The sequence below is a fragment of the Vanacampus margaritifer genome, chromosome 18 (genome assembly GCF_051991255.1).
Source record: "Vanacampus margaritifer isolate UIUO_Vmar chromosome 18, RoL_Vmar_1.0, whole genome shotgun sequence".
NCBI lineage: Eukaryota > Metazoa > Chordata > Actinopteri > Syngnathiformes > Syngnathidae > Vanacampus > Vanacampus margaritifer.
Genome location: NC_135449.1, coordinates 11,823,904 through 11,847,374, shown reverse-complemented (window position 1 = coordinate 11,847,374; position 23,471 = coordinate 11,823,904). Strand labels below are relative to the sequence as shown.

Here is a 23,471-nt window from a genome sequence, read left to right as displayed (position 1 = left end):
CTCTCTTCTCTCTTTCTCGCAGTCGCAGTCTTGCGCGCACCCTGTCACCATGACGCATTCGTCGCTCGGATCTTCCACCAACACTTTCCTCACTTAGGTTTATTTCGGCGTAAATCTTCTGAGGGGGGAAAAAACAGTCGGCGATAATAAAAAAAACACAAAAAATGACTTGAGGGCCATGACGAGGGCGCATAGTGGCTGCTAGAGCCGCTGGAGCCGCGCGTAACAGAAGGAGCAGGTGGATAGACGGATGGAAGGATAGATGGACGCGCTCCGTAAGGACGTCTTGGCAGTTGGCACGATGGACTTGATACAAGGAGGACATTTTCGATTTAAAAGTAAGTCTTTTCCATGATTATATAAAACATCACGGATTTATATGGCAAAGACAAAAACACAATTGTTTGTGAAAAATATACGTAAAAATTGAAAAGTTCGTATTGCATTAGATATATTTTGATAAGATAAGATTTCTATATCTATAGTGCACCACCGACTATAAGATGTATGGCAATCCCAATGAACACTGATGTCATAGTAGATGAAGACATGTACAGACATGAAATATAAATAAGTAAAAACATTATGGATTGTGTGACTGCTAATTTAATTATGTAGATGAAGTTTCCCGTCTGAGGTCCCGGTGACAGCACAATATCAGTCCCTGTAGGGGCTTACAAAGATTGCTTTGGAGGTAGAAAATCCATAAGCACTCCAAGAATATAGAATACAAAAAAAAAAAAACTCATACTGCAACGATAATTTGATTTCACTTGAAATGTTGCTTTCTGAAAAGGGAAGAAATATTTTTGAATCAAAAAGGGGCTAAAAGAAATGTCCTTTGAATGTGTCTGAGACGAATCTTTGCATCTTGAAATCAAATTATTTTTAAACAAACAAACAAACAAAAAAGTATTTTTCAATATCAACCGTATGGCATGTCATTAAGCTGTCCATAAATGTGAAATATAGAGAATTATTTATGTATGGAGGATTTAAAAAACTAAAAAATGCAGCCAAGCAACCAATGTGGTACACATATGATGATATAAATGGTTTACCCCATTGGTGTCCAAACTGTGGCCCGGGGGCCATTTGTGGCCTACCGTCAAATTTTTAGCGGCCTGCACCGTTAATTTCCGTAACGTGTTAATTTGCAGGATAATTAAATAATCTAATTAACACGTTAAACTGACAGCATACATTTTTTGTTGCTTTTATTTCCATTTATATCTATATTTTTTGTATTAAATTTTTGAATTACTGGTATATTTCTTCTATCCGTTATTTTCACCTTTTTTTTTTATTTGGGCATTTTTGGTCCTCCATACCTCGTGTGGTTGCTTTATTATTGTAATCCCTCCATACTATGTCGAGCAACAACAACAACAAAAAAGTGGTTGGACAAACATGCGCAATATAAATTCACATGTATAATGGCACATATGGTCACAGGGTTCAATTGTGGGGCCTCTGCCATTTTCGTTGTATCTTCTGCCCCTGGATTTCATCTTTTTAAAAACAGCAATGGTTGTTTACCTTATTATTTAATGTATCCCCCTTAACAGAAAAGTGCAGTGTTGGTTCTGAGATATTAATATTTCTGTATGTGGCCATTGGAGGAAATAATTTGGCCACCCCTGGTTTAGCCAAGGGTGGTATGCCTTTAATGCATGCGACTTCTGGCTCAACTAGAATGACAGATTCTCCCACAGTGTCAGAGCTGTTTGTCCCCAAGATCGATTGAATAAACATTTGTCTCCGGTAGCAGCACGACGCCCTCGTTGTCCCCTCTTTCGAACCTGCCTTTTATACATGTATGCACACAACTACACATCTGCACGCACTTTAACCCTTGCCCTGGATGATTTGACTCCCGGCGGCGGGTTTATGGTTTGGTTTGACAACTCGAACAGTGAAGCAAATAACTCATTTGGGATGTAAGTGGTTGGAAATTGCAGAAAATGGTCGTTTGCAGGGAGCCGAGTGCACTGTACGTGGACATCTGACATTAGACCTGACAGGAGTTATATTCAGTAACTGTTGCCATGGCTCTTGCATTATTACTGTCACACATAATACTCTTCTCTCACTTTGTCATCTCCTTTTAGATGTATTCCTCTCTTCATCGGCGATGTGATTACGCGAGGCTCCTCGCACGCTGCAAACCCCTCAGCCATATTTAAATAACTTCGACTACACAGTTATGGCGCTGGATCAGTGGTCCTTCCTCTCACCTCCGCCAAACATGACTACCCCCGAGCCGTTCCTGTACGACAGCTACCTCCAGGGGAACGAGTCCGACCCGGACCTGAACCTGACAGTAGAGACGAGGGAGCCCCACCAGGACAAGACCAGCTCAGTCGTCATCACCTTCATTTACTTCATGGTGTGCGCGGTGGGGCTCTGCGGCAATGCCCTGGTCATCTACGTCATCCTCCGCTACGCCAAAATGAAGACGGTGACCAATATATACATCCTCAACCTGGCCGTGGCGGACGTGCTGTGCATGATGAGCCTGCCGTTCATTGCCTTGCAGTTGGCATTGGTGCACTGGCCCTTTGGCAAGGCGCTGTGCAGGGTGATCATGACTGTAGGTAGGTGGGGAGCCCAGCACGCTTCATAGAGCAGCCGTACTTCGTTTGAGCAAATAGGCACTTTGTGGCTCCACAAGAGGCAAACGCTTGAAAAACTTGATAGGAAATGGTTAGCAGGGTTTTTGTAGGCATCATCAAATCTAATTTAATGGGTTTTTTTAATGCTGTGTTTAATGCAACGTAAAAATGAATTAAGACCCACGTCATACTGCTTATACGCGCGCAAAAATATACTGCACATACATACATGCATACATACATATACTGTAGATTTAGTTTAAATTAGTCGGACATGGTATCTGTTGTAAAAGTACAACAAAAATATTTTTGGCAGGTTTTTCATACTCTTGTTAATCTAGAACTGGTTAAATATGGCTACCAAATACAAATGTGGTTGTATCTTTTAGTTCATTGACACATTAATTTTATAGTAAGTAATTTAAAGTTACGGTTAAAAGGAGTATGAAACATTGAGTCACAGACTTGAGGTATTTTTTCTGCCACTAGGTGGCATTAGTGTTTCATGTTGGTCATTGGTGACAGTCAGGAACAGCACATTTTTCTTTTGAAATCCAGCGTAGAGCTGGGCGATATGCCCAAAAAATAAAATCTCGATCTTTTCAGTCATTCAGGACGATTATGGTTTTAATCTAATGAACCCAACAAACGTTTATTTAAAGGTTTCATTTATTCAAAAATAATTCCTGTGCAAAATGTTCAGACAACAATAATGTACACTGATTTTAAATCAGTTTATACATAAACTTAACATTCATAGTTAGCAAATTTTACAACTCACAATAACATCTGGATGTAACAGAACATAAGAACAACAACTTTTAATAGTCCAGAAGACAAAACTCGATTTCACGATTTAGCCCATTTTCAACGATTCGAAATTTAAAAATGACGATTAATCTAATTAATTCAATTAATTGCTAAGCCGGCGGCACGGTGGCTGACTGGTTAGCACGTCCGCCTCCCAGTCCACAGGACGTGAGATCGAGTCCGGGCTTCGGCCTTCCTGGGCCTGGGTGGAGTTTGCATGTTCTCCCCGTGCTTGCGTGGGTTTCCTCCGGGTGCTCCGGTTTCCTCCCACATTCCAAAGACATGCATGTCAGGTTAATTGAACACTCCAAATTGTCCATAGGTGCGATTGTGGATGGTTGTTTGTCTTTGTGTGCCCTGCGATTGGCTGGCAACCAGTTCAGGGTGTACCCCGCCTACTGCCCGAAGCCAGCTGGGATAGGCTCCAGCACCTCCGCGTCCCTTGTAAGGACAAGCGGTAAAGAAAATGGGTGGATGGATGGATGGAATTGCCCAGCCTTTGCCCGCAATTGAAATTTAAAATATGAAGCAATTTGTGGACTCCAGGCTATTTTGATCACTGTGTTTTTAACTCGTCAATAGTTCCCACAAATACATTTATTTTTAGCGCATCACATTTATTATTACTAAATTGCGTTATAGTGACTACTTTGCACAAAATTGTATGTAAAATAAAGCTTGAACTACAATTGTATTAAAATTAGTGTTGTCAAAGTTAAAGCGTTAACTCATTGATTAATCACCAAAAATAATCGCATTAATCATATGTATTAACGCAGATTAATCACACTATAATTTTGACCGCAGATTATCCTTTAGCTTGACAGCGGATGTCGCTACATACCGGTCGGTACGTGTTTTGCCAGTTCAAGTTGGCTGTGACAATTTTTGCTCTGATAATGAGCTCAATCAGAGGACAGAAAAATGCTGACATCATCGGGGGCCAGCACACTGGCCTTTTGAGGACAAACATGAAATCTGATTAAAGACACGGAACCATTGCTAGTATAGTTTAGGTTGCATCAGCCGGCACCACTGATTCTGAAGGCACTGAGCAAATTACATTTATATGGCATCAGATAGCATCAGATTCTCCTATCCTTTAAATCTAATTTGCAGTTAATTATCTCCCGGTTTGATTCAAATCACAAGTGATTCCCGCTTCTGTTTCTTCCCCAGACTCCCTCAATCAGTTCACCAGCATATTTTGCCTCATGGTGATGAGCATCGATCGATACCTGGCCGTGGTTCACCCAATTAAGTCGACAAAATGGCGGAAGCCCCGGGTAGCCAAGTTAATCAACCTGACAGTATGGGGCGTGTCACTGTTAGTCATCCTACCTACTATGATCTTCAGCGGCCTGGACAAGGTACCAGTATGTGGTATCGTTTGGCCCGAGCCCCAGGAAGTCTATTATACCGCCTTCATATTTTACACCTTCTTCATTGGATTCTTCCTGCCCCTGGCCGTCATATGTTTGTGTTACCTGCTCATTATAGTCAAGGTAAGAACTTGCTTACTCTACAAGTACTCAAAATGAGTTTTGCTTGTGAACGCATAATTGTGTTGGGAATCGAAAAATATTGAACCAGCTGCTGTTATCTGTCATTGAACTTTGTTTGCAATTGAGCTGCCTCATTGAACATGTCTGCAGTAGAGAATTCGCATTATGTCAGACTATGAGCTAAATTGAGAATTTAAGTCTCGAAGAATAAGCATCATCATAACAGTGAGATGATCTGATTTTTATGGTTCATATTACAAACTGTATGAATACTGTCAGAACAGTGCACGAGTTGAGCCTGTCTGCCTCACAGTTCAGTGGTTCGAATCATGGAGTTTACATGCTCTCCCATGCTTGTGTGTATTTTCACCGGTAAGTCCAGTTTCTTCCCTTATTACAAAAACATTAGGGCCCGACCAATATGGACTTTTTGAGTACAGATTAACCGGCCGATTAATTAAAAAAATATATCATGCATAAAATTAAAATTAAAAATCCCCCAAAGCATTTCAGTGGCTGTCATTTATACATGGATTTTCACTATTTGTGAGCAAGCTCGTTCTTGATATTGGTATCAGCCACCGTCACGAGTACCGATACCTTAAATAAGGCTGGTATCAGTACCGATACAGAGGCCTGGTATCGGTATTTGTCCATCCCATCAATCCATCCATCCATTTAATACCGTTCATCCAGGGTTGGGTTGCGGGGGCAGCATCTTTAAGACAAAAACCCAGACTTCCCTATCCCCAGCCACTTCGACCCCAGGCCAGCCGAGAGGCATAGTCTCTCCAGCGTGTCCTGGGTCGTCCCAGGGGCCTCATGCCGATGGGATATGCCAAAAACACCTCTCCAGGGATGTGTCCAAGAGGCATCCGAACCAGATGCTCAAGCCACCTCAACCGGCTCCACATGGAGTAGTAGCGGCTCGACCCTGAGTCCCTCCCGGATAACCGAGCTTCTCACTCTATCTCTAAGGGAGAGTCCAGACATCCTGCGAAGGAAACTCATTTTGGCCGCTTGTATCCCAGATCTTGTTCTTTCACAGCTCATGACCATAGGTGAAGATAGGAACGTAGATCAATCGGTAAATCGAGAGCTTCGCCTTTTGACTCTGCTCCTTCACCACAACGGACCGACACAGATCGTCCATCTATGTATTCAGTATTTAGCGATACAAGGTTATGGTGTAGATCAGGGATAGGGAACCCTAGTCCTCGAGAGCCACTGTCCTGCCTTTTCCCCATGTCTCCCCCCTCCAACACAGCTGACTCAAATGATCAGCTAATCAGCAAGCTCTGTAGAAGCCATTGGTATAGTGTCAGTAAATGTTAGAGCAGTGGTCCTGGAGTACCCCTATCCAGTCTGTTTTCCATGTCTCCCACAGCCAACACAGGTGTTTCAAACAATCAGCCAGCCCTGCATAAAGCCTGATAACGATCCTCAGCTGTGTTGGCTGAAGGAGACATGGAAAACATGCTGGATAGAGGTACTTGAGGACCGGGGTTGAGAACCAGTGGGTTAGAGTACATAATGGTACAAATAACCCGTCACCTGGCCAATGATTTTGGCAGATGTTCGAAGGGTTATAATCGGCCCTAAAAAACATACTTGTTAATTGAAGACTAGATTATGTCACGGTTGCGGAATGGAGGACCCAAATGCAGGGAGGCAGGAGAAGCACGGCAGGGATGCATGTTATCCTGAAAACTATTTATTTAACAAAAACACTAACAGGGGTACTGGGTAAAACTCTAAATAGACAAAACCAACAAAGTTCTGAAAAGACCAAAAATCAAAGTAACAACAAAACACCAGTTGTGACAGTGACAATGATCCAACAAGGACTGACCAAAACCAGGGAACTAAATACACACATACTAATGACACAACAAGAAACACCTGGGGCAAGACACAAGTGGCTGAGGGCACGAATTGGTTGACACGAGGAAGGGCAGGATTACATTCAAGACCAAGGGAGACACACAACCAAAAACGGAAACCAAACATGACAGATTATCCATAAGTGTGAATGTAAAAGGGTTTTTATCTATGCCCTGTGATTGGCCCTACGATTAGCTGGTAACCAGTCCAAGGTGAAACCCGCAACCAATCATCCAAAACCCTATAGATAAATATAGATTACAGATGAATGGACAGACGAACGGATGAATGAATGGATAAAAGTTATTTTATGGTTCTTATACAGTAGCATGAACTACATGAAGACTTTGCGGAACTGACAGTTTGCTCTTTCCCAGGTGAAATCGTCAAGCATGCGAGTGGGTTCAACCAAGCGCAAACGTTCCGAACGCAAGGTGACGCGGATGGTCTCCATCGTGGTCGCCGTCTTCGTCCTCTGCTGGTTGCCCTTCTACATCTTCAACGTCACATCCGTCACCAGCTCCATCAACCCGACGTCTGCCGTCAAGAGCACCTTTGATTTTGTGGTGGTGCTGGGCTACGCCAACAGCTGCGCCAACCCCATCCTCTACGCCTTCCTGTCGGACAACTTCAAGAAGAGTTTCCAGAAGGTGCTCTGTCTCAAAAAGGTGACGGGCCTGGATGAAATGGATCGCAGTGACAGCAGGGTGGACAGGAGCAGGATGGTCAATAACGCGCTGATCATCAACGCCAATTTGGAGGCGCACAATGCGGCGTTGCTCAACGGAGAGCTGCAGACCAGCATTTGAGGGCAGGGGAACAGTAGAGCAACATCCTGAAAGACTAACGGTCTGCTTATATGATTGTTTACTACTCCGAGTATACACAGGGTTGATGTAATAGCCGACCGTTCTATGGACTCTGACACATGAAGTGAAATCTAAACAATTTCACAACAGAGGCCAGAGAAGGTACATTGACCCGAGCTTACAACTGTTTGAGTGAATGGGGCAACCTGATCTCACTGACCCTGAACACTGAATAACACAGCAAGCCTCTTGACGGACATCAAACATAAGTTGGACCATCGCTAACTTGGAAACAAGACCCTGTTGGCGAATTGATGAAAAGAAGGGCTACTTTACTGCTTAATGGTGTGTGAGGAAGAGACACCCTTTTTTGCAGGGGATGTTTGGAAACGCGATGTCATTAGGTACTGTTTTCATTAAGGGGAAGACATGCTGAGGAAGCCAAACATTTTAGTGAAGACGGCCTAGCAACCCTCAAAAGATAAAACTCAAACGCTAATAAAAATAAATACGACGTAATGGTATATGGTAATGACCTGTTACACCAGCCCGGTCTTCAGAAGATTATCTGAGAAACAAATGGCAAACACTTCACAACACGGCAATTTCCCAATGATGAAGGACGCTGGCAGCATGCCGAGGAACGTCACACTGATCCGTAAACTCTTCAATGGTGGGATGGTGAAAGAAACTGGCAACCTCTCTTGATTCAAAACAGCTTGTACTTGTAAATACCAGCATGATTTTTTGCCAGCCTGGCGCATGTGCAAACATGGGTGGGCCAGTCGAAAAGGTCAGTAAAATATTTTCCAGTTGTGGCATGTCTGTGGAAGCTTTCACTATGTACTTGACATTTTACTGAACCCGGCTTCTTACTGTCAGTGTGCACTTTTCACATTTTTCATGCAGCGCTCATTTTTGAAATATTTTGTCATGACAATGTAAAGGGTCCCCTTTACGGTGATTACCACTATGAGCCTCTCAATTGGTTTTGCCTTTAGAAATTCAGATTGAAGTGAGTATGTACCAATGAGTAAAACATGATACTGTGTGTATATGGACGTTTTAGTATTTGGATTAACTGAAGAGACGTGAGATCCCTGAGAACCCGTCTTTTATTCGTGAAATTCCCTAATTATCTCCAACAAATTTGTATTGTGAACTGAGCAGATTGTATATATAATTTCCTAACTGCAGGATCTCATAAACATCATACTAGATGTACCATTACCAAAGTGCAGAGGTGGAGAATTTATCAAATTCATCAGCGCTCTGGGTACCCTTCTGTCATCGTCAGTTGTTTTTTCAAGCCGAACCAAACTGTCATCATCAGTCCGTCATTTTATTTTAACCACGCTTCTATCATCACTTCGTCACCACTATTTTAGAGCCGACACATAGAGACGGGCATTCCGTCTGTCCGTCATTTGTCAGTTGTCAACAAAACGGGCGTCCAACAGTGATGGACTGAGAAATCTGCCCGTACTTGACCTGATTAGTGACAATTACACTGACAGACGAAAGCCCAGTTCCGTTAGTGCTTTTATTCAAAGTTTCTCGTCATTAGTCAGCAAAACGTGCGTCCGTCAGTGACGGACTGACAGTCTGTCAGTAATGCCCACTTCTGTCAAATTGACTTTTAATCTGTATGCTCAATTAAAACAGTTTAATTGGGCCATATACTGTATGTACAGTACTGAATTTAATGTTATGCCCAATTAGCCAGTCAATTATGTTGCAATTATTTGAATGTCAAAGGAATACATTAAAGAAAAACCTTAACTTTTTTATTTATTTATTTTGTAAAAAAAAAAAACTGCTTTGTAATGTAAATAAAATAGTTATTAGGATATATCAGACCCAAAACAGGCCATGGGTCAAATTGATCCAGGAAGATTACTGCTGTTCTCGAGAAACAAACGTAACAGTAGGGTTAATAATATCACATGTCTAGCAGAGGTTCTAGGGCTCAAATGTCCAAATGACTGAAAACCTAAACGTGTACTTGCATTTCTACTTAGATATTTCAGCTGTTTTTGAAGACTGCCCTTTGAAAGAGCCTTCTACAACAGCTGTTTCTAGAAGAAAAGATGTTTTCTTAATTACCTTTGACAATTTCTATAATATTTCACAGCCCCTACTAAATTACTCTCAATGAAATATTTATCTAAGATGTAGAACTAACTCAAAGGAAAACGTGTACAGCAAATGATATACCAGTGGTATTCCTTGGTAGCACCTTTAAAAAGCTGTGAACTGCAGTGTTTCATGGCAAAATATAGTGTATTCATTGAGGAATGTTTAGAGTGTTTTGTTGAAGGAGTTATTTTAACATGCATCATTGCAGGGATTCCTACCTGATGCTCGTATTGCAACAAACATAGTTGAGTTTGAAGATAATACAATGGCCACTATTCGTGGCAAGCCCTGCTGTAAATGGTGAAAAACTAGTAATTGACTTTCTTCGTCAAAATTTTTACAACTGCCTATATTAATAGTGTTAACCAAGGGTGTCCTAACTTTTTCCTCCGGGGGCCACATACAGAAAAATCAAATAGATTTTGTTGTTGTTGTTGTTGTTAATTTACTAAGCACACCAAATTAGTCAATCAAGTAATTGCATTTTTTAAATATATATATTAGAGCGCTTTTTTTTTTTTTAACTGCAACCTGAACAAGTTAGAATTTAAAAAGATTTTGGGGTGCTCAAGACCCTGCAACCCACAAGAAACTGAACAGCAACTGAATCTCATCTCTACATTCAGAACCACAACAGGAGCAATCTATCGTCAACTGATCATTTTTAAACCAGTTGCTTGGGAATCATTCATGTGATATTTTCACAATTTAAGCCTTGACACAGAGCACAAATTGGAAGAAACCATTTTTGCTTATAAAAATTAATTATTGTTATTCGCCATAGTGTTATGATTATTTAATTGTAAACAGCTGATGCTATTTTTAGTATATGCCGCGGGTCGCTTAAAGATGGACGGCGGGCCACAAATAGCCCATATGCCATAGTTTGGACACCGCTGATGTAAAACCATACATATACGTATCCCAAACTAAGATGCCAAAATATGTAAAATTATTTCAAAGCAATTTTACATTATCCTTAAAAATAAATTGTTTTGTTGTGATTTTGCAAAAAAATATAGGGTTAACTAGAAAAATAAGCAGTTGACCTCCGTCATGCTAAATTGAAGTTTTTAATTACGAAAAAACATACATAAAACATAATTAAGAGAAAAACATACTGTATACATGCAGCGAAGACCACACATAACTTTTTCTGCTAAGAACACAAGCTAAACTTAGCGATAACGGCAATATCGTGATATTAAAATTGTCCCAATATCATCGCCGTCATGTTACAATAAAAGCAACACATTGTTAAAAGGTTGTTTCAGCACCCTCTGGTGGTTAATTTATAAGTGCAGTTTAATTTTAATTAGGCATGTTTTGGCCGCCTATGTTTAAGACCCACGCAAATCGCCAGATGAAGTGGACACGTTTCACTTCCTCCACAAATCCACTCGATTAACAAAACCATGAATCAGTGAGTTTTAGATATTCCACAGAAAACCTATTCAACTGTATAAGCACTTGAACTCTTCTAAAATGTTCTCCTAATCATCATCTTTCAAGCACCACTATAAAGATATCCTTCGGGTGACATTTCTATAGCTATAATATTTCAACACAGCCGGATTTTCAATTCCAAGTACTGCAGAATTTATTTTACACTGCTAAAACTATTTTGAGTCCGACAGCGAATGATGTGGAACCTTTGCCCAAAACGATCATTGTGCATTTTGGAGGGAAAAAAAGCCACTCAATGAAATATGATTGCTCTTTTAGCTATCTCAATCTGTGTGTAGCGTGACCTCTTCCTTCATGTCAATGAGGATGTTTTCTCAGGATCTGCTGAAAAACAGGGTCATTCTGCCGTGTCAGGTTGACTTTGTCGCAAATTGCTGCTTCAGTCAATCGGTGAAAAAGACACGGGTGGATAAGCTCAATTTATTTCATACACCGTAACAGACAGACACTGAACTGTTTTTTTCTTACGCCCAATGATGACAAATGTGACAGATTATTGTGCCAGCCAGGTAATATTTCAAAGCACCCCCCTGAAAAGTATTCTTTGTTTTGGGGTCCTAAAGCTATAAATACAGGGAATCTGAATTATGAATGAGTTTGATATCAGAGGTATGGTTGGAACTCAGCACATTTTTCTGTTGTTCACACACCGGGGGGTTACATTTGGATTCCATCAGCTTGGTCTGAATAGTAAGTGGTTTTGCACAATGGACCACAGGCTTGCATGTTTGCACAATAATGTCTGCAGATGACGATGAAATGACCGACTCCCATCAATGCATCACATAAATGTAATCTCCCCGCACCCTTGTCCCTGTAGCGTTCAACAATATAAAAGGACTGGGGGGCATTTATGTTGAAATGCTCCACGACATGATTTCAATTAGCCAAAGGCTGCGTATGAGTGAAACAATTTTTCGCTCGAATGCCTTTGTGTATACAAACGGAATTCTTTTAGTCATACTTTCTTGTGTAATCCATCATCATTCACTGTTACTTATTATCCCCTCTGTACGTCCACCCTGTCATTTGCTTTGCATGCACATAATAACTGATAAACGTCTTGTTGAGGCATTTGAGTAAAACATACTGAAAAGAAGCACATCAAGACTTCCTGTGCCGTTGGCTGTTCGGATATAATGTACTAAATGGGCCGTTGTGATGCTTAATTCACTTTGACAAGGCGGTTTGAACCAAAACTAATGTGAATGTAGCGCATTGATATGTTGCATGTCGACAACGAGAGCTTTTTTTGTGTGTAATGAAGATCTAAATGTCTCTTGGAATGAGGTCATGTAGCTCTGTTGCTCAATGTTGCACACTTCAACACTATATGTGGAAAGGGCGTCTGTCTAGATGTCTGGCTATCAATGTATACAGTAGTGTAAAAATGTGAGGGAGGAGCAAAGACCCTTCTCACCTTCTCTTGTTTTTTTTGTTTTTTTTTAAATAAAGCTTATTTGTGAAGGGCTACGATGTGCATAGAGGATGCACTGTTGAATATTGTCTGTATTGTATTTGTGAAAAATATGACTTCATCTTTTATGGGAAAGGGGTTGCACATCTCACCCTATGGGCTCTAATTTCATAGGCGGAGCAGCTGCGTTGTGGCGCAAATGCTGGTGGATCGGGATTTTCGTATAAGCGCAAATTTGGCAATTTAACAATTTTATTTTTATTTTTTTTATTTCTTTATATCATTCTATTGGGTGGTATAGCTATGGGGGTGGGTACACAAACAATCAATTGGTTTCTCAGTGCCACCTTCACAGAAGTAGGTGGGTTTCCATTAGTGATGGAAACATGAAGCGTCATGAAGCGTCATGAAGCAATTGAGATTTTTTTTTTCTCTAGATGGTGCTCTTGGTTTAAATATAACAGTTAGTACAATGAACATTTATTACATTTCCACTCCATCTTTAAACCAAGAGTTCGCCCACAACTAGTTTCCATCCACCTATTTTTATTCAAATTTGCATGTTTATAAAGTGGCCAAATTGCGAGTTTATAAAGTGGCAGATTTGCGAGAAAATTTGGATGTTTGGGTTTTCAAATGGAGATAGTAATTGCTTTAGCAGCGATTAACCATATGATGTTAAGCATTTGCTCGTTGAAGCGTTGGGTACGGCCAGTGACAAAGACGCCTCGCTTTGCGAAGGTTCGCACCCTGAGGATCAAACATTTAATTATTTGTTAAAATGTCTACGTATTTACTTGTACTTTCCGTTTCCAGAATTATTATTTACACATTCATCCATTTTGTTATTTTTTTGTACAGGTAGCTAAATTGATGTACTGAATCTGCTGCTCTCTGTCGTTCACTTGCATTTACCTAGTAAAGTATGCTAGCTTCTGATTGGCTAGTGTTAGTCACCTGATAGGGGATTGGTAAAAGTTGTCGCTCTAGCTGCCGTGTATGACAAGGTAAAAAACTATAAAGTCGCAAATTTGCCACTTTATAAAGTGGCAAATTTGGGATATTTTTTCTCTGAATATTGCCCTGCCAAATTACAAACATCGGGTCTAACCCGCCTTCACAAAGATATGTCACACGCCGCACATGATTTACTCAAGTCACGAAAATAGAGCCCTAAGTTTCACCACACACAAGTAGTCAAGTAGTTTTACTTTATTTCATACAATTAGTACAATTACTTCTCCTTCAATGATTTCTTGTGGCAATTTTTTTTTTTTACAAATTATAAGTCAACTAGCAAGCATCACAGAATGAATCAAGTTCAACTTTAAAGGTTCCACTGTAATTTTCCATGCAGTGTATTTATTAACTCAATGTGCCTTGTAACTCATCATGACGTATATAACATCAGTGTATACAAAGCAACACAGTGTTTCCTTTGTACTATTTACATGATGACGTAGCCGTACATGTCATTACCCCAAATAAAATTGCTTATGTTTGTGATTTAATGTAAGAATTTGTGGCATAGAATATTAGAAAATTATTGATTGTACGTATAGGACAATCTAATGTCCTTTTCTGTGATTAAAACAAAGGCCACTTGCGGCTCTCTTGGTGTATTTTATTTACTTAAAGACTAACTGAGCTGGATATAATATGAATGAGGCTGGCAAAAAAATGTCTTGGTTGTCTTTTGAACATGTCCTTTCATTGTGAAGATTCTTTTAAGTGCATTCTATCATCATTTATTCATGTCAGAGGCTATGAATAAATAAATAAATTACTCTTAAGGGGCAAAAAAAAACGCTTAAGAGTCCCCTGAAGAAGACCTTAAATTTCTGCTTATCAGCAAAGAAGTAGCAAAAGTGCTATTAATTTGATCTACTTAACACACACCTGTTTTCTTCTATGTTTGATTAATGGAGTGTTTTTGTTGTTGTTGTTGTTACTTAAGATGACTAAAGATGAACACGTTCACTTATTTAAACATTTTAAAACTTTCTGACTGTATTTCACTGAACATATGGTGTCATTAGGGGAAACTGAAAATAAATCCGTGTATAAGGATGCAAAATACTGCCTTTCATCAATTTTGGCCTCCACTTAAATGATCACAGTGCCCTTCCACAAGTCAACTTGGAATGGTTGACAAGAAGGGATCCATGTGGAACTCAAAACAGCCAGCGTTGGCTGAGCGGATGGATTTCAAGTAAGTTAACTGAAAGTTTGCTCACCGTGTTTCACTGTAGTATTAATTTAATCACCGAAAGTTAAACAAAAATAATTTCGTCAACATATTTTTACCGGACTAAAACTACACTAGACTAGACTAAAACTGTCATTAATAAACAATAACGAAAAAAATAAAAAAATAAAATAAAAATAATAAAATAAATAAATAAACAATAACGGGATCTAAATCAGCATGTGTTTTCGTCGACTAATGAAGACGAGAGGAAAATGTACTTCACTTAATAAAAACTGCATGAATAAAATCTATGTGGACATTTTAGTTCATGAACAAAAACGAGATGAAAATTATATGATTTTGTAAAATCTTGTCTCTGCTAATCTGTCACTGTGACACTGTCATGTGACACAGTGACACACCACCTTTCAAATCTGCAGCTAACAAGTGCAAAATGATCGAACACTTGGTACAGACAGTTATGGTGGACCAAAAGTGCCCAAATTAAATAAATGAATACACCAATAAATAATTAAATAAATGTGCTATAAAATAATTCAATGTGTAATTTATTAATTAAATATGGAATTAAATAAACCAATAAATAAATAAATGTGTCATGATATATATATATATATATACATATATATATATATACATACATATATATATATATATATACATATATATATATATACATACATATATATATATATATATATATATATATATATATACATATATATATATATATACATACATATATATATATATATATATATATATATATATACATATATATATATATATACATATATATATATATACATACATATATATATATATATATACATACATACATATATATATAATCATTTAATTAATTAATGACACATTTAATAACATATTGATTTATTTAATTCCATATATAATTAATAAATGTAACATTTAATTAATTAATGAGCTGATTCCGTCAGGGTTCGTTCAAGCTCGCAAACAGTTGCAAAGTTGCAAACCGTATTTCTTGGGGCCAAGACATTTTTAATATGTTCAAAAACAAACAACTAAAAACACCTAATTATAATGCATATTAGCGTTATTAGATGATGTTATGTACTTTTTTCAAATTGTATGCTAATTCCTTAAATACAGTAAATGTTGATATTCTCATTTCAGGCAGAGAGTCACAAAAAAGACTTAACAAGCATCACTTTTTCAATTGAACTTCTGAAATAAATAAACTATAGAGATGCACATGTATTTAGTATAAGCCATACACAATTTATTGCATTTAATATAATGGTAGAAAATTAATTTGTGCAAATAAAAAAATACCTGATGCCACTGGCCACTATGAGGAAAGTGAGATGGATGAAGCAATAATATCAAATGATTTGTATGACGCATCCATACTTAAAATATTCTCAGCCATGCACATGAAGGTGAGCCAGTTTTATGCTTAACATGCACGAGTGAACCCCTTTTCTTTTTCTCCTGTGCTGACTCGCCCCTACGAATATGACTCACAACTCTTTCTGCTGCCGGGAAAGCGAGCGAATATTATACGGTAATGAATACCGTGCTTGTGGCTGTTCTGTTCCATTGTTGCAGGTGAGTGGATGGAGATGAGATGACATGCTCAAAGATGAAAGTGAACTTTTCATATATATGAGCAAATAGGAAAAGGAAAAGCTTTTGTGTGTCAGTGTGAAATGACCACCATCACATCTCACAGGCAAGATGTATACAACGTGTATTATTGCAGGGAAGAGATGATCATGAAATTATAAGTATAGTCGTTATTACGGACTGAATGTTGTGGATGTGATTTCCAATTTAGGTGGACCTGGTGGAGAATGATCCTAAAATTATGGGGGATCGAACCCGCGTCACGAGGGAGCACAGAGCGCTTCAAGTGAGCATACCTCACATAGCTCATGGCCTACATGAAAAAACAATAACAAAACAAAAAAAAATATATATATATATATATTACATATTATAAAGTGGCCAAGTCCAGGCAAAAGAAGATATTTAGTCACCCTGCTTTAGCATCACAAACACAAATATTTTCAAGACCAGTCATCCTTGAAATGAAGTATAGATCTAATTTGCTTTGTTTACATAGTTAATTAGTGAGTTTGCTTGCCTCCAAAACAATCAATGCCCTTTTCTTACCTGCCTCTTCCGGTTCTTGCACCCTCGGTGTCACAGGTCTTTTTGCATTATGCTCTTGCCCTCTTTGTACTTGTACGGTCTCCACACGACTCTCCCTTTAAAGTACATTCAAATGTTTTGTAAGGAAACCTTAAATAAAATACAGTACATACTGTAAAGCAAACAAGCCCAGTGGCCCATTTTGTAAGTGATTCAGAAGGTGTACGTATACAGGTACTAGCATGCTAACAGGCTAGCTAACGTTAATGCTAGTTTTTAGCTCATGTTGTTATGGCAATGAAAAGCTGCCACTGGGCAACACTCTTATTAATAACATATGACAGGCAATCAAACAAAATATTCATCCTAAATTTATATAGTTTTCACTTTTCTTCAACATTTACAATGAAATGTAACACACTGCCAGGCATTTTAGAGCTGTATTCAAGTCCACAAAAATGCTCCAAATCTGCCCACCGTCCACATTTCATCAAGCATTGACAGAACTTGTGAAATGTGAGGGACCCCATCCCGAACGTGATTGGCTGAGAGCCAACGTACTGACATCAGTGGCAAACAGAAGTGAACCTTTGAGCTTCTGGGGCTCAGTTGTCCCTTCTCTCTCACAACCAATCATGGATACTGTGATAGAACATGAGTAAGCGGAGCAAGATAGAACACCAAGGGGGAAAATGGCCCAAATCCCATGGTGGATGGCATTTCATGTGAAATGCGCTGCATATCGTATAAATGTTGCCTTGTTCTCACTCACTTCAAGCTGTTTGTCACACCCAGTTGGAGTTTACAATAAAACAGAAACATAACATAAGAGAATTAAACATTGCACGGTATATTGAAAATACAAAATGTTCAACTAAATAATTTCATTTTGTCTAACAAAATTTTGCTAGCTTAATGCTAACAGCTAACGTGAAACGCCTTCTCTGCCTCTTCTTCTTTGCTTTTAATTACGCTGAATTGCTTTGCCTGGCCAACACAATGAATAATTCTCTGACTGTCACTACTTTTTAACTACGCTTAATACATTTACTTGAAGCAAATGTCACCATAGCTTTACAGAAGTTGTACAACATTTGCCTTCGTGACTGCCAGTAATACTCATCACAGTCTAAAAATAAAAACTGCACTGACCATGAACACTTACTTATGTTGCCCACATTGTCTCACTTCAGACGAGAAAAGGTAGTTCTAAATACATCCCGGTTGTCATGGACACACTCACAGACATAACATATTGCCTCATATCAGTGTCGCTGCTCACTAATGTAAATAAGATAAAGAGAAACAAACAGATTGCGGCAAGCAGGATAAGAAGACCAAATAAACAAGTTCACGTTTGCCTGCTTGATGGAAAACAGAACCAAAGCTTATTATTCCAAAGGCGTTGTAGTGCTGTTGTCCAAATATGAATGAGGGAGCACACAACAGTCTTTTTGATCCATCAGATGCCCTGGGTGGGGGTGGGGGTCGGGGGGTAGAGAAAAAGAGATGCCGTGTGATCAAGAGGAGATGCTCAGCGTGTGGTTTTGCGTGCTTTGATATCGCATGTACTGTACATGCTTGATGCCAGGACTTCTGAGACATCTCACATCGGCAAACGCTCTATTTACAACCTACTTTGTGATATCACCTGCCGCATTGATATTCGGGGTGACACCTATGACATTACTTGGCCATGTTGCTTGCATTTCATTGTGGTAGTTTAAATCACCAAAACATCTATCTGAAGTTTCTGCTAATCTGCATCGCCACTAAGGTGCTCACTAGATGCCTTTAGTTACAATGTATGGCATTAAAAATTAAAAGGTAAACAAGTCTGCTACCACAATGAGATTTATATTCATAATTGCTGAACTATTGAAAACTAAACATATCAATGAGTTCTCAAACACTGCAAGATGTCTCCATCTGCTGGTAACAGTCATGTATTTGTGCATATTTATACATTGGGAAATATATTTGCTTGTGTGGGTTTTTTTTGTTGTTGCATTTTTTCCCATACTGGCCACTGACCCAAAAAAATTAAAAAGCCTTTTGACGAACGCTAATTCCATTTTGAAAGGATGTTTTACTGCCATATATGGAACAATGGAGCAACGTATCCAAATATGATTGTCTTTGTCTCAAAACCAAAGGGAATGCATTCATATTTATTAATTAATTTAATGACAACGCACACAGTTTCCAGTCAGCAGTTTGCTGTAAAAAACAAAATTAAACTTTGACCAACTTGTCACCGCACGCTTTCCTTTCCGGTCTGGTCTCAACAGCTGGGCTACAGTATGTGAAAATCGCTCGATACAGGAACACCCTATTTGCGCGTCTCCCTATATTAGTCACCATTTCAAGTTCATTTTGAATTAATTTCATTTTTGTCATCCTGGACGTGTTGCATTATTTGGAACCATTTTGATGACTAAACTATTAATGAGTCAGTGAACTTGTCGTCACCAGATACAGTAAGTGATTCAATAATAACTTAGACTCATGCTAAGTGTCCTCTAAGGGGCAAAGAAACAGATTGTAGAATTTCCCCAAAAATTTGAACACAATTGTTGATATCAACACTTTAAATCCAGTGTTAGGGTTAACACATTTGCAATGTTTGGGTTCTAATAGTGTGAGAAAGTGAAATAACTTCCTGGTATGAGGGCTATATGGGCCAACGTTAACTTTTACCTATTAGCCAAAAACCTCTTGCAAATCTCTCATTACACATGAAATCTGTTGTACATAAAAAAAAAAACATTCACTTACACCAGCAAATCTCTCATAAAAATAAAATTTTCAGGTGCATGTACAAATATCCCACTGCCACAGGCAGCAAAACTTTTCGCATTCACGCAAAAAAAATATCACATAAAAAAACTCCCACTCACACCCAAAAGCACACACAACTTAAAAGCACAAATAAATCTCTCACTATCATGGATGGTATGAAAGTCTCTCACAAAAAAACTAAATAAGTCTCAGGTCCAGCAAAAAAAAAACTCTCACATAAAACCAAAAACTCTCACACACACACAAACTCTTACATTCACCCAAAAAGCTTATCGAGTATGGCCTATAAGTTCTCACTCATGCAAAAATCTCACACATACAGTACATCTAAAAATTCACACTCAAAAAACTCAGTAATACTAGAAAACTTCTCATAGAAAATAATAAACGTCCCAGCTCCGATACACCAAATAAGCTCTTAGCACACCCAAAAAAATCACACACACACCCCCAAAAAACGCTCACATTGCCCCCCCCATCCCCCCGCAAAAAATTAATAACCTCACTCACCCTACCAAAAAACTTCCATGCGGCACAAAAAAACTCTCACTCACAAAGCTAACGCCTTGTACTCACCTTTACCTTACACTCATTTTCTTTCTCATAACAGAAAACCATTCATAAAAACATTCACCAAAAGCCTCTCACAGTCACCAAAACATCTCGTACATGCAACAACAAAAAAATCTCTCACACCAAAAACCTCCTAAAAGACACCACCAAAAAAACTCTCACACACGTTCAAAAAGTTCCCTTATTCACCCCAAAAAATCCCTCTCACACACAGGAAAACAATCTTTTTTTCTATTGGTCACCTATTTTTGCTCTCAGCGATAGTCAAAAATTGTGAGTGGGGAAAGGAATCTCAAAACGGAAAACGAAAGCCACCTTTTGGCGGCATTATGGTTCTGGCCCCCAGAATGACTAAATAACTGTGGAATTTCCAAATTCACATCTTTAATGTACCAAACATGCATGACGAGAAGTAGACCTAGGAGACTCAGAAGTGAGATTCGAACCTGAAACCTCTGGACTCTGAAGCAGGCGTTCCATAGCCCCACTGTTGCGACTGAATTCACACGTGCTGTACAGAGGGGAAGTACCAACCTACACCGAGAGACCATACCCAAATGAGCTTCCAGGGTAAGATACAGACTAGTAGTCTCACCCGCGTCTTCAAAAAAAGATTCACAAGCAAATTCATCTCGCAAGGTAAGACCAACATGATGTGATTGCTTAGCAACATTATTTTGTGTTCTGCATGTCTGGACAGTACAACTAACATAATACAGCACATAACTGTTGAAAACATCCTTGCCACTTTCTAGTCGATGAATCAATATTACTAAATTCAATGTAAACATCAGCACAGCATCCAAAGCTACAACTCTTTGAATTCATTCATCCTTGTCAACTAGTTACACAGTTTTGCCTGAACAATCGGGTTTTTGAATAACCATGGAATAACGACATTGTCTATTATTCAACAGGGTTTTAGAAAATCAGTTTGTTTGTTTTTTCTCTCTCTCTCAGGTTGAGACTAATATGCACAAGCGCAAATCAGGCTTGGGTCTTTCACAGCTGGCTGACTCTGCTTACTAGAGCGAAGAGAATATTATGACATATTTCTGATGGATATTCATTTAGAATTAAATCAAATAGCGCTTTTCTTGGGGGGGGGGCATCAACTGCTCACTAATTTTTGCTTTTCTAGAAAATTTTCAATAATCTGTATGTTGAGTATAATTGTATGTGCTTGTCACTATTAAAGAATCAGCACCAATGAATACCAAGTGTCCAGCAGGTCAATACTGGGATAGTTTGATTAAAAAATGTCTGCAATGCAACGTGATGTGTCAACAACCACTCGTCATCACCAAGTGCACCAAATACTGTCGTAAGTAAATAACATGCACAGTAAGGTGTCCAGTGAAAAAAATAGAACATTAAAGTTGATTTTTTTAAATGCCATAAGCAAATCTAGCAAGTATATTAAAATAATTTAATTTCCTTTGTGCATTGCTTCTGTTAGTGTTAGCGGATTGTAAAACACTGCCTGGCCATTACTATGATGGGCTTCTGAGGAAATGTGTGAAGTGTGCTGATATTTGTGGAAGACATCCAGCAGAGTGCTTCCAGCACTGCAACAGTGAGTACTGAGTTTATCTTTTACTTCACAAAGCAAGTCATTTTGTGACGGCTACTTTAAATGAGACATATTGTGCATTTGTGTGTGTGCTTGTGTTTAAATTTTGGTTTAACTTCATTTTATATTTACTATTTTTTGGGGGGCTGGAATATATAAATTTCATATAAACTGATTTGATATACAGTAACACTCCTCCAGACCACCTCCGCAGTAAGTTATCGTAAAACTACTGTATTCAAATACATCCTGTGTATGTTTTTACTTTTAACAGCATTTCCGGCATTTTTTAAAGACCTTTACACGCATTTAAACTAACATTGAGAGCAAGCAAGAGCAATGGATATCACTGTATTTAACTTCAGTCTTTAGGGTAAACAAATATATATATATATTTTTAACTAACAAACTTATCATCAGTAATCATGCCCAAAGATTTACCTTATAAAATGTAAAACTGTAATAAAATGCAGGATTAAAGCGGATGTGACGGTCAGCAAAAACTTGGTTTACCTTCGAGTACTTTCTGTTTTAGTTCTTCCTCTGTCCAATTTCCAGCTTGTCAAACTAAAGTGTGCCGCCATCTAGTGGTCTACAATAGAATAGCATCTAAATTAAACACGAGGCAGCACAAAATTTAGTTATAGGCTGTCCAAAAAATAAAAAATAAACTTTTTAAGTTATTACCTTCTTCTCTGTCAGCTCCAGTGACTAAAAAGCTCCCTGTTCAAGTTACCTCACACCACCTAAACGCCAGTGGGCTATCTGAACAGACGACCTTGGAGGACTCCACCATCTTCCTCTACGCCCTCCTGGCCTTGTGTATGCTTCTGGTGCTGTCTAGCCTGTTACTCGCTTTGGTTGTCTTCCTGAGGAGAAGAAGAGCCCAAACGAACCCTAATCAAGCAACCGTCAGGCAGGGCCGGGCAGATGCTCAGCGAAGAGGCCAGCTAGGTTCGAACGCCAAAGGTTAGTGTGGAGGTGATTGTACCAATGACATTCCTTTTGGGTGTATAATTTATACATGATCCCATATGGACAGATTTCATGGCTACTGAGCCATCAGATGAGTCCAGCCCCACTGAGACCTGCGTGTGTGTCCACTGCTATCCTGATCCCACAACGGTGGGCGGCAACAATAAGGCGCCTTCCAGAGCACCAGGGACTTACGACCAACAAGCTGTACTGCACCATGCCCTGATGCTAAATCAATGTCCCCTCTGGGCACAGAATGCATCTCACACCTCTACATTGGAAGAGTATGACGAGTCAATGGTGGGATGACCGAGACTAGATAACTTCAGGGAATTTACAAGCTGCAACAATGGAAACACACTGAGACATATGTAATTACAATATGGCTGTGCTTATTGTTATTGTTATATTGTTAAGAATTTAAAAAAAAAAAAAAAGATTTTGGGATGGTTCAAAAATCCTACGTTATTTGATGAAAAACTAAAAGAAAAAAGAGGGGGTTCCCTTTTTTTAATGACGTACCAAGGAATAAAAATTCTCCATTCAAGTCAAAC

At 38.9% G+C, this 23,471-nt stretch overlaps 2 protein-coding genes and 1 long non-coding RNA gene across 3 annotated transcripts in view; 2 read left to right on the top strand and 1 right to left on the bottom strand.

Moving 5' to 3' along the window:
- LOC144038240 (uncharacterized) overlaps positions 1 to 22,462 on the bottom strand; it is a 27,367-nt gene extending 4,905 nt beyond the window's left edge. Inside the window, exons 1-2 of the long non-coding RNA XR_013289190.1 lie at positions 22,384 to 22,462; positions 17,016 to 17,110 (exon numbers count right to left, since the gene is read on the bottom strand). This is a non-coding gene — a long non-coding RNA (uncharacterized LOC144038240). The remainder of the gene's footprint in view (positions 1 to 17,015; positions 17,111 to 22,383) is intronic.
- Positions 50 to 14,723, top strand: LOC144038236 (somatostatin receptor type 2-like). Its single transcript, XM_077550548.1, has 4 exons — positions 50 to 338; positions 2,112 to 2,597; positions 4,605 to 4,930; positions 7,192 to 14,723. Exons 2-4 carry the CDS (start codon positions 2,207 to 2,209, stop codon positions 7,621 to 7,623), a joined length of 1,149 nt encoding a protein of 382 aa, XP_077406674.1. The 5' UTR covers positions 50 to 338; positions 2,112 to 2,206; the 3' UTR covers positions 7,624 to 14,723.
- tnfrsf13b (TNF receptor superfamily member 13B) lies at positions 20,928 to 23,471 on the top strand. The gene is made up of 5 exons (XM_077550549.1): positions 20,928 to 21,008; positions 21,568 to 21,693; positions 21,829 to 21,945; positions 22,645 to 22,911; positions 22,985 to 23,471. Exons 2-5 carry the CDS (start codon positions 21,579 to 21,581, stop codon positions 23,224 to 23,226), a joined length of 741 nt encoding a protein of 246 aa, XP_077406675.1. The 5' UTR covers positions 20,928 to 21,008; positions 21,568 to 21,578; the 3' UTR covers positions 23,227 to 23,471.